Source organism: Octopus bimaculoides, chromosome 9, assembly GCF_046866305.1.
Source record: "Octopus bimaculoides isolate indiv1 chromosome 9, ASM4686630v1, whole genome shotgun sequence".
NCBI lineage: Eukaryota > Metazoa > Mollusca > Cephalopoda > Octopoda > Octopodidae > Octopus > Octopus bimaculoides.
The window spans coordinates 15,465,823-15,478,725 of record NC_142936.1 but is presented as its reverse complement, the minus strand read 5'-3'; the positions used below and the strand labels follow the sequence as shown (position 1 = coordinate 15,478,725).

Here is a 12,903-nt window from a genome sequence, read left to right as displayed (position 1 = left end):
ACTCTGAATCTCCCTGAGATCTATGTTAAGGATATGCATGTCTGTGGAGAGCTCGGCCACTTGCACATTCATTTCACCAGCAATAATATGAAAAGAGGTCGTTTTGATTTTTTTTCATGTGTTGTTGTTGCTAATGGTTGACCATTGCCATTCCTTATCTACTAGGCCGATGCTCAAAGGCATTGGGGATATGACCAACCCATCTTTTATTCAGACAGGCTATTCCGGATTACACATTAACCATTGGGTACTTTGTGGTGGAATAGATGAGATGTAGTTTCAGGGATATTTGCCTGCTTTTCGGAGCTGTTCCAAAATCGACGGAGAGACTGCATTATAACATCGTCTTCCTTAGTAGTAGTAGTAGTAGTAGTAGTAGTAGTAGTAGTAGTAGTAGTAGTAGTAGTAGTAATGGCGGCGGCGGTGGTGGTGTTGGTGGTTGTTTAGCCCCAGGTCAGTCGTGATCAAATAGATCTATTGCCAAAGGTGTTTCATATTTCTTTATTGCCCACAAGGGGCTAAACATAGAGGGTACAAACAAGGACAGACAAAGGGATTAAGTCGATTACATCGACACCAGTGCGTAACTGGTACTTAATTTATCGACCCCTGAAAGAATGAAAGGCAAAGTCGACCTCGGCTGAATTTGAACTCGGAATGTAACGGCAGACGAAATACTTATTTCTTTATTGCCTTCAAGGGGCTAAACATAAAGGGTACAAACAAGGACAGGCAAAGGGATTAAGTCGATTACATCGACCCCAGTGCGTAACTGGTACTTAATTTATCGACCCCTGAAAGAATGAAAGGCAAAGTCGACCTCGGCTGAATTTGAACTCGGAATGTAACGGCAGACGAAATACTTATTTCTTTATTGCCCTCAAGGGGCTAAACATAGAGGGTACAAACAAGGACAGGCAAAGGGATTAAGTCGATTACATCGACCCCAGTGCGTAACTGGTACTTAATTTATCGACCCCTGTAAGGATGATAGGCAAAGTCGACCTCGGCGGAATTTGAACTCAGACGAAATACTGCTAAGCATTTCGCCCGCCGTGCTAACGTTTCTGACAGCTCACCGCCTTCAAAAGGTGTTTCAGCTGTAATCATCCTCACCTTTTTTTTTTTTAACATTGTGCACTACATTGTCCACACACATACAAACGCACATAAATATAAATGTATGCAAACGCATATGTATGTCTTAATTTCCATTGCGATGACACATGGTCTAGTGGTTAGGATGTTTTACACACGATCACAAGATCCTGCTTTCGATTCCCACATCGGCGCTGTGTTGTGTACTTGAGAGCAAAACATCTCATTTTACGTTACTCCAGTTCACTCAGCCGTAAATGAATAACCCTGCGACGGACTGGTGTTCCATTCAAAGGGAAACAAACAAGCCTGTCCACCTCGTCAGCAGGATGGTTTCGTTAGAAGGCTTCACCTTGGCGAAGAAGCGCATTGTGGCCAGCGGTGTCTAAGAACATTCACTAGTCTGGTCGATACAGTGACAGTGATATATATGCGTGTGTGTAGGACCCCCGCGCGCGCGCACACACAAACACACATACATACACGTATATATACGTATGTATATTTATAAAGATATACTTGTGTGAGTTTATATACATGTGAGTGAGAGAGAGTAAATATTTATGCATACCTCAACATAAATTATATTTTTGCGCATATATATACATGTGTGTATATGTATGTATATATGTATGTATGCCTGTATGTATGTATGTACGTATGTATGTGTGTGTTTGTGTATATACGTATATACGTGTGTGTTTGTGTACGTACGCATGTATATGGATATGTATGCATGTATGTATGTATATATGTATAAGTATGTATGTATGTGTATTTGTGTGTACGTGTTTGTGTATGTACGTATATGTACGTTTGTATATGGATATGTATGTATGTATGAATATATATCTGCGTATGTATGTATGTATGTATATCCTTTAATTTAAAATGAATCACCTTAAGGCTAATATACTTTCAGCAATAATTATTGTATCCCATCTGGAGCCCAGAATAGAATAAACATCGGAAATCAACATTTATAAATGGCTCAAAGTTAAAGAAGCCACAAAAATATAAAAAGATAAAATAATTTTTTTTTAAATAGAAAAAAATATATAGTTTAAAATTAAGTAAGAATTTAAAATAAACAATTGAATATAAATACTAAAGTAAGATATATTTTTTTAATGAGAGGTTATTGAAAATTCAGAACATTTATAAATAGTTCAACATTGAAAAATCTTTAACAGAGCATTATTTTTGAGAATACGTACAACAACATAAAAGGTTTAGTAAAAGATTAGAAATGATAATTAAATGAAATAGAAAATATATATAAATATAAAGTAAAAATAAACTCAGTAATAGTTTTTTTAAAATTATTTTTATTGCACTGTTGCGTATACTATGTATCGATCCTTTTTATAAGGCCGTTTTCTTCTAGATATTTTTGCCAATCACAAAATACAATGAACAGTTTGAGTGAGTGTGAATTTATAAATCCATATATATATACAAAGGAGTACTGAAAAGTTCCTGACTTTAAGAGTATTGCGAAAGGCCTGGTTGGACGCCAAGCCCTCTGAGTTCTTTTGCAGGGCTTACATAAACTGAAGGACCGACAATAAGTATGTGAATCTGAGAGGGGAATATGCTGAACAAAATCATTATAGATAGATAGATAGATAGATAGATAGATATATTGTTGTGTTTCGGGATGGTCTTTTTGGGGGGGCCAAATAAACACACGCACTATATATTTTTTCTTCACTCGTTTATTACTGTCCTTATTTTATTATTTTAACTCATGCCCATTGTCCGGAAATCTTTCGTCAGACATCCGTGACCTCTTCAGTGACACTTTTCGTTTTTGTGTGGAGCACCGCCTTTAGTCGAGCAAATCGACCCCAGGATTTGTTCTTTGTAAGCCTAGTACTTATTTTATCGGTCTCTTTTGCCGAACTGCTAAGTTACAGGGACGTAAACACACCAGCATCGGTTGTCAAGCGAAGTTGAGGTGACAAACACAGGCACACAAACATATACACACACATACATATATATATATATATGCGTATATACGATGGGCTTGTTTCAGTTTCCGTCTACCAAATCCACTCACACGGCTTTCGGCGGCCCGAGGCTATAGTAGAAGACACTTGCCCAAGGTGCCACGCAGTGGGACTGAACCCAGAACCATGTGGTTAGTAAGCAAGCTACTTACCACACAGCCACTCCATATATATCGGATGTCATTATACATCGCTGGTCACAATGCGCTTCGCATTGTTCTAGCTTTCAAATGATGCCACCATGCTGGTTAGGCGGACAGGCTAGCATTCCCCACTGATCGGAAGACTATTTCGTCGCAGGATTATCCATTTACAGCTGAGTGAACTGGAGCAGCGTGAAACGAAATGCTTTGCTCAAAGATTCAACGGGCCACCCAGTCTGGCAATCGAACCCCTGATCTAACAATCGTGAATGTAACGCCCTAACCACTAGCCCACACTCCCAATTGTTAGATGTGTGTGTGTGTGTGTGTGTGTGTGTGTGTGTGTGTGTGTGTGTGTGTGTGTGTGTGTGTGTGTGTGTGTGTGTGTTTAATTCCTTTTTAGATTAGGACCCCTTCTTCATGAAATCTCGCAGATGTGGCATTGTGAGCTGACTTCTCTACGCTGAAGTGTGTTTACATAAAAGGCTGTTTTGCATGCACAAGATAGCATTGCTATGGTAGTCAATCAGTAGCGTGTATATGTATTGTTCTGCCAGCTATCATCTGTTAGCATGTATAGCTTAGTTATATCTACCATACTTTCGCTAATTGTAGGTGTTTATGTAGTTACAAGTTGTCCTAGTTACTAAATCAAGCGCCTTCACACATACATACATACATACATACATACATACATACATACATACATACATAACTGGCATTCCGCCGATTACGACGACGTTCACGACAAGAGAATCCATCATACATACATATATATATATATATATATATAATACAAATAATATGTGAGTATATGCATATATACGTACATGTATGTACATGTATGTACATACCTACATCTACATGTATATATAGATGCATATCTGGGAACAGGACGTTGCAAAAAAAACGTGGACAAAATGATAAACAGAGTACAGAAAACACACAGGCCACATAGAGAACATTTCCTTCATCAGCTGCCACCATTCTAAAACTAAGCGTTTCGAAGAGTTAGATATGCATGTATGTATGTATGTATGTATGTATGTATACAGGGAGCCTTTTTCTTTCAAATACTTTATATTGAAGTTTCTGGTTACGCTTTAATTTAATTTATTTTGTTTCTTGGATCTATTTTAAAACGGGGGCCACATTTTTCACTAATGTTTTACGTAGTGTTTTTGGTACCGAAAGACTTTCAAACTTCGTATACTTATCTATTTTGTGTTATAGAACAGAAAAATATTTTTGTATTCGAATTTATTTCATGTAAAAAATTGTCTTATTTCGATAATTTCAACCAATCACTGACGTCCATTCAGCCGATATACATTAAGTGCCGACTACATAAACAAACGATTCTTCGTTTTATTTGCTTTTTTCATTTTAAATTTGCTTTAACCCTAACCCTAACCCCAACCCTAACCCTAACCCCAACCCTAACCCTAACCCTAGGGTTAGGGTTAGGGTTAGAGTTAGGGTTAGGGTTAGGGTTAGAGTTAGGGTTAGGGTTAGGATTAATTGTTTCAGAATCGTTTGTTTATGTAGTCGGCACTTAATGTATATCGGCTGAATGGACGTCAGTGATTGGTTGAAATTACAGAAATACGACAACTTTAACATGGAATAATTTATGGATTTCTTTTTTTTTAAAGAAGACTAAGAGAAAAAGATGTTTTATATGACACATTCTACCAGTGTTCCAAGTTTCAAAGTGTTTCGTTAATGAAAAATGTGGCCCCCGTTTTAAAAAAGATCCTGTTTCTTTTTGTTTTTGCTAAAGATTCTTCATAATTCCTTCTGCTCTTTGTATTTAGTTTGGAACGGAACAGACGTTTTTTTTTTTTATCTGCTACGCCAACCAGTGGACTCTCTTGTACATTTACTTAAAATATTCTTTCAATATTACTTTTTAACAGGTGTAACCTATATTTATCTGGTGAGATCAGAAAAATGTATGTTGTCAGTCGTATTTGTTACAAATATGATCTATCCTGATTATTGAATAGTATAGATATTTTTTTCTTTTTCATCACATAATTTTTCTTAACTTTTTCTTTAATAGCCACTGCATTAAATGCATACAAAAACCTAATTTTGTATATATGGCTTGTGCTCTTTTCCTTCAGTTTTCCCGTTGGTACCAGCGTTAATTTATGCCACAATTCGCGGAACAATGTTCAACAAATTGTAAGCTATATTCATTTAAGCTAATTTTATCTACGTTGTGTATGTCTACTCGTCCTCCTACTTCAATCTATGTGTGTGTTTGTGCGTGTGCGTATGTGTGTGTGTGTTTTCGTGTGCAATATATTTTGATTACCCTCCAAAACCACTCTTCTGTTCAATCGACTGTACATGTCGGCAGGTTGAAAACAAAAGACTATTAGTAGTGATACTCTCTCTTTACTCTTTTACTTCTTTCAGTCATTTGACTGCGGCCATGCTGTAGCACCGCCTTTAGTCGAGCAAATCGACACCCAGGACTTATTCTTTGGAAGCCTAGTACTTATTCTATCGGCTTCTTTCGCCGAACCGCTAAGTTACGGTGACGTAAACACACCAGCATCGATTGTCAAGCGATGTTGGGGGGGACAAACACAGACACACAAACATATACACACACATACATACATATATATATATATATATATATATATATATATATATATATATATATATATATATATATATATGACAGGCTTCTTTCAGTTTCCGTCTACCAAATCCACTTGCCCAAGGTGCCACGCAGTGGGACTGAACCCAGAACCATGTGGTTGGTAAGCAAACTAGTTAGTTGCCTAATGTTTGCTACGTCCATTATGCATTAGGATAGTGCTCTTTCAAAATCGTTAAGAATTAGCTCTCTTTTTAATTTGAAGTTGACAGGGTATCAAATGATGTGGAATTTCTCTGTAAGACAGTAGCTGCAAAACTTTGATCCATTCCTAAATGTCTTTTCTTCATCTAACATTCCCCATGTCATACCGGTGGTTTCTCCTTTGAAAATGCTTTGAAATATGCTGTAACACTTCCCACGCGGTAATGATAGAATTAATTATTATCGTTTGAGATTGAATTCTGTAAATTATATAGCTTGTTGATGTGTTGCTGATAGAGATATTAGCAATGAAGAAGACCTAAGTGAGTAAAGTCAAGATGACCTAAATATGTATCTGAGGTTATAATTGCTAAACATTTCTGAGCTGGTACTCAAACAGAAACATGGTTTTGAAGTTTTCCAATATAGAATTTTCTGATGGCAAAAACGAAGGCCATACAAATTCATGTACAAGCGTAGACATATAGTTATGTATACACATTTTTTCCTCCTTTTCGCTTATTTTTCAATTCTTTTGTATTTCACTTCTTGCGCTTTTTCTTCCTTTCATTCTACCGTTCTCATAATCTATATACCATCTTCCAATGTCATTTATCTTCTCCAATTAACCTGTATACTATATACTACTTCTAATCTATATATTCCTCTATATAGACTATTTCTAATCTATATATTCCTCGCAACAGATCTTCATATCCATTACATAGCTAATAAAATATAACACATTTCTACTATTTCTCGAAGATTTTCTTTCAACTCTTGCTTCATTTTCTTAGTTTCATCTTTTCTTTTAAATCTAATTCTTTTTACATCCACTCTTCAAATGTTACATAATTCTTCCTCCTCATATATATATATATATATATATATATATATATATATATAATTAAATTAAACAATAGGGTAAAAATTGGATATTAATTAATATCAATTTAATACCAGGTAACCAGCACATTAAAAGAATCAGAGAGATTCAGAAAAATTATCTAAATCTCAAAGGATTACTGTATCACAAATATAATTGTACAGAACCGTACACATGTGCGTTAATTGTGACGTACAACTTAGTCTGCGATCCTGTAAATTATATTTAAACAAACAGTTTGTACTGATGAGAAACAGATATTTTCGGTAAGAATCTATTGATTTCGAAACATGTTTACAAATAATTAGATTTTTTATGTAATTTTCACTCGCCTTGCCCGCTTTACGTTTTTGTTACTTCGCTAAATTCCCTTTGAGAATTATCCGGTCTTAGTAGACACATGACATGTGATCTTCTTCTAGCACATTGGCAGTCCACATAGTGGCCTCCTTTATATATATATATATATATAAGTAAAATCACGGGGTCGTGGTGTAGGAAGAAAATTAGCTTCAAGCAATCCGTAGTAAATACAAAAAATAGCTTTTAGGGACAATATTAGTTTATTGAGACGGAAGATTGTGGATTTTTTTTCGGTATCGGAATACGATAAACTGAAAAAAGTTCTTTTTATATTTCAGGGTAGGCGACCAAAATTGCCGGGTATGCGAATAAGAATACAAGAATTACGGAATGAAGTAGATGAGATCCGGGCTACATATGTTTCATATCGAGCGGAACCTCAGAAGTGGTAAAAATCCAAGCGAGGTATATATCGTAGGCTACTCTTCAGGCCAAGAATGTCTTGATTATCTTTGGTCTGAGGTGTAACCCGTGGTACACACCTCGCTTGGATATTTACCACTTCTGAGGTTCCGCTCGCTATGAAACTTATGTACCCCGGATCTTGTCTATTCCATTCCGTAACTCTTGCACATATATATATACATATATATATATATATATATATATATATATATATATTATAATAATAATAATAATAATAATAATAACAATAATAATAATAATAATAATAATAATAATAATAATAATAATAATAGGGATAAAAATCCGAATTTACAGGTAAAAACTCAATTAAATTCAATTATTTTTCTATATGTGACTGTGGATTTTCATGGATGAGTTCATGAACTTTGGTTCTTTTCTCTAAAACTATATATTTAAATATATATATATGGCAAATGCACAAAAATCAAAACACATACGAGACAGAGGCAATGAGGCAACAACAAATAATGTATATTAGTTTGTTACTTAGGAAAAAATTGAAAGTTGGATGTTAACTTATCATGGTTTTGGTATTTAGATGTCAGCTTATGGATTACACTGTATAAGAATGGGAAAAAAACGGAAATGAGAATAACCTTTTCTAGGGATATTTTGTGTCTAAATCAAGTATATAATATTCGTTTCTTTCTGTGGTCCCTCCACTTTCTCGTAAATTACCATTTTACGTTAAATACACCGATGGTTCCATAGGAATTGAGTGCAAACAGGATTGGGCCGAAACTGACAACTCTAAAAGTTATTAACGGATTTTGATATAATTTTAATGGGGTGTTTCTAAGGTATTTTCCAACCTAACCTATGAAAATTATAAAAGTAAATTCAATATTTTTATAGTTATATGAGTCCAAATCCGTGGTAAATCTGATAAGAAACTACACCTCATCACCCAATCTGAATGCAATGATCTAGTTTGTGACCTAACATTTATTAAGCAACAGAGTGAAGCCCTGGCCTCAGGTCTGCAACAATGGAACCTGATGGATAAAGATGCTCGAATTACAGTATTTAGGAAGCGTTCTGCAGATCTACAGCAATTCTTCATTTTGGAAAACAACTTGACTTATTGTAATGATATCAGATATCAGATATCAGATTGTAATGATATCAATGCCCTTGGGCTGACCTATGAGCGAAATGAGTGGAGGTTATTCATAGATGCATCCTTTTACAGAATAAAAGCAGTTCTGTTGCACATTGAAAACATCATGCCTTCAGTTCCAATTACCCGCTCAGTCATTTTAAGAGAGACATGTGAGAACCTCGCTTTTATTCTAGACCGCATAAGTTACAAGGAGCATGGGTGGCTAATTTGCGCGGATTTGAAAGTAGCAGCCCTACTTAATGAGCTAGAAACTGGATACACCGAGTTTATGTGCTTCCTTTGTAAGTGGGACAGTATGGACAGATCAGAACATTATGTACGCTCAGAATGACCACCTTGGGAAACTATGACACCAGGATGCCATAATGTAAATCATGAGCCACTAGTTAAGGAAGAGAAAATTATTTTGCCACCACTGCATATAAAACTAGGCCTAAGGCCTAATTTATGGTGTCGTGGAAATTGGTATTAATTACATAGTTATTGACTCGGTAATTTACAAGAAAATGTCACGTGATGGGAAATTTTTGTTATACAATTAGAATTTAGGCACAATCAACTTCATAATAAAATGAACATGAGAACTATGTTTTATCTTGACGCTGAAATTTGTTGTACAGTATTATTATTATTATTATTATTGTTATTATTATTATTATTATTATTATTATTATTATTATTATTATTATTATTATTATTATTATTATTATTACTGCCTTTGCACAGCTTCTAACGCTGTATTATTTTATTATCTTTGCACATCTTCTAACGCTGGAGATGTACTACGTGTCAGCTGTTCCCTACCAGTGAACTGAGGTAACACCCCTTATTTTTCAAGCACCATCCGGAGTAGTCGAGAGCGGTTTCAACCAGTGCTGTTTTCTGCAAGTGCTCCACCCTTGTTGCAGCCCTTATTTATTCCATGTACTTCTCAAGATTTTTATTCACTGTTCGTAGGGCTCCGACAATTATTGGTACTGCTACCACCTTTTTCAACGGCCACAACTGCTTAACCTCCCAAGCTAACTTGTTATATCTATCGACTTTTCTTTCTTCCTTATTGCATACCTTGTCAGTTGGGCATGCCATATCTATGATCCAGCATCGTTTGCTTTCTTTCTCAATTAACACTATGTCTGGTTTCCTATTCTCTATCTCATGATCGCACTGAATCATAAAATTACACAGGATCTTTGCATTATCATTTTTGATGATGCCTTCGGGTTTATGTTCGTACCACTTTTTTGCTCTGTCAAGTCCATATTTGTTGCAAAGTGTCCAATGAACAATCCTTGCTATATTGTCATGACGTCTCTTATATTCTTTCTGGGCTAGTGGAATACATTGACTGGTAATACGCCATGCGGTTTGACCATTTTGTCCATAGATTCTGCACTTATCACTTTCTGATGTGTTGTCTATTCTGTATTTGATGTAATTGGTTCTTAATGCTTGCTCTTGGGCAGCACAGATTACAGCCTCCGTTTCCGTCAGAACCGTTTTGAAGAACGTTAGCCTGGTAGTTTTTGGTAAGCAAGCTTTGGTATTATTATTAGTATTATTATCATTATTATTATTATCATCATCATCATCATCATCATCATCATCATCATCATCATCATCATCATTATACACCACTTTAATTGGCTGAGAGTCTTTGACATATGCTTAAACAGGAAAACTATTCTGTCAGTTCTCTCGGCATTCCATAATTGCAATTGACTTTCGTAAAAGTAAAAATAAAATGTTTCTTCGAGAAGAATATAATAATAAATACACATTGAATACTTTTAAAGCGTTCTGCATGCTTTCAAAAATATATTTTCATTCTTTATTTGATATTTTCATTACAGATGCTGGTCAAATGATATTGGACGTTATGAGTGGGTCTTGTACACACCAAATCTTCTTTGTCTTATCGTGAGTCTAATTAAATAATTACCTTTTGCAGATTACAAAACGTCTGTTCTTATTTTGTATGCCCTTTGACTCTCTCTCTCTCTCTCTCTCTATCTATCTATCTATCTATCTATCTATCTTTCTCTCACTCACTAAAAAGTGAGCCCTATTGAAAATGGGATAACGCAAATGAAAAAGATGTATAACTTGAAGCGAAAGGTGAGATCAGTGAGAAAGGTTGCTCTCCAGTAAATTCGATGAAAGGTGAGTTCACGTGACTTAAGATTCAAGATATGAGAAAATCAGTAGATAAATTCTGCCAGGAGATTGCAGAAAGGGGTACATAGTAATCGAAGTCTTGTGATGTCTTGTGATGTCTTGATCCGTCCCAAGTGAGCGATTCCCACATCGTTGATGGGAGATTTTTTTGATATATATTTTTACAGGAATTTAACCAGCAATATTCTGCTTTTAGTATTTTTCCTCTCGACCCCTTTATTCCACATGTACGTCAATCTTCTTTATAATCCTTACATATTATTTTTTTGAGCCCCCTCTGGCGGTTGTTATAAATCAATATTGTATAGTTTTCTTTTTATTTATCGATCTACAGGGCAATCTCATTTTCTTCATCTACATTCTGATGGTATTGATCACTCAACTTCAAACACATCCAAACGAGCCAAGCAGTTACAGGTATAATGTCGTTTCAATTCTGATAAGTATAAGTGTATGAGACGTTTTGGCACAGCCTCATTGGCGTCACTGATTCGAAGCTGGCTTATTTGACATTAGGCGCTTTAATATTTCTCTCGTCCTTTCCTTCACCTCTTTCTCTTTCCCTCTCTCTTTTTTCTCTCTTCTTTCTCTCCCTCTCTCTCTCTTGCTCTATATGTGTGTGTGTGTGTGTGTGTGAGAGCTTATTTCTCTTTATATGTATGAAGAGACGGAGGCAGCTATCTTGGTTGTGCTCAATTAATATATTGAAATCTCTCTCTCGCTCTCTGTATTTATTTCTGCATGGGCGTGCCTGCATGTGTGTGTGTGTGTGTGTATGTGTGTGTGTGTGTGTGTGTGTGTGTGTGTGTGTGTGTGTGTGTGTGTGTGTGTGTGTGTTTGCCTCCAATGCCAAAAGTTGTCACCAAAACAGATTCAATGTCCAAATCGCTAAATCGCCAGTGTCCAGACAACCACACCTGACGGTCTCATTCTCTCATATAATACTTTCTATGTGTCGTTTATTTACTTCAACAAAAATTATATCTGCTATATTTAATACATTAACGGTGGTGCCCAAGCGTGACTGCAACTTTAAAGCTGAAACAGGTTAAAGAGTTAAAGAGTATATATCTTGAATTATTGGTGTGTTACTATTTTGATCGTAGGCCTGCTTAATTGGATCAGCTCTGATTAAGTAGACCGATGATCAATAAACATTCCAGCTGTGATCAGCACGCCTTCTGTTTTTTTCCTTTGTGTTTTGTTTGTTGTTGTTGATATAGTATATTGTGAATTACATCAGATCAAATTCTACCATCTTTAAAAAAAGAAAAAGAAGATTAAAGAAGTGATTTTAAATTCTCAAACGCAGGATAATGCTAACAATATAGCCTGAACAGGATAAGCTACCCCTATTTTGCAGAAAAAAGTGTTGGCGGTCAGCCATAAGACTCGAACTCACACCTCCGTGATTACGCGTCATGGTGCTCTAGACCAATTAAGCTAAACTGCTCCCACCACACACTCTTCCGCAAATTTAAGATGTATAGAAATCTCGCTTTATGAAACACTATCATACGTTAAATTCAAATTACGATGAACGTAAACAAACAAACGAAGTTTGCTTTTAGAAGCGTTGAGTATATTTGACAGTGTACACCTAAAGGCTGTATTTATAAAAATTCAAAAGAAAAACGTGATGGTCACGGCTGAGGCAGGTTTCATAATAGGTCTCTTCGATCAGAGCAAACCTGGTGTTAAACAACCACAATAATTTCTTGCTTTTTCTGGTACATTTATGTGGAGGAAGGTTCGTCGATTAAATCGATCCAAGTAATTAAGAAACTCGGAAGAATGAACGACAAAGTTGACTTCCGCTGGATTTGAGCTCGGGGTGTAAACAACCGGTG

The 12,903-nt window shown here is 35.8% G+C and overlaps 1 protein-coding gene across 5 annotated transcripts in view; it reads left to right on the top strand.

Moving 5' to 3' along the window:
- LOC106874612 (calcitonin gene-related peptide type 1 receptor) overlaps nucleotides 1–12,903 on the top strand; it is a 358,420-nt gene that overhangs the window by 336,356 nt on the left and 9,161 nt on the right. For all 5 annotated transcript variants that reach the window (XM_089357177.1, XM_089357178.1, XM_089357182.1 and 2 more), the window contains 3 exons: nucleotides 5,386–5,446; nucleotides 10,729–10,795; nucleotides 11,388–11,470. In XM_089357177.1, the coding sequence (XP_089213303.1) occupies nucleotides 5,386–5,446; nucleotides 10,729–10,795; nucleotides 11,388–11,470 (211 nt within the window). The remainder of the gene's footprint in view (nucleotides 1–5,385; nucleotides 5,447–10,728; nucleotides 10,796–11,387; nucleotides 11,471–12,903) is intronic.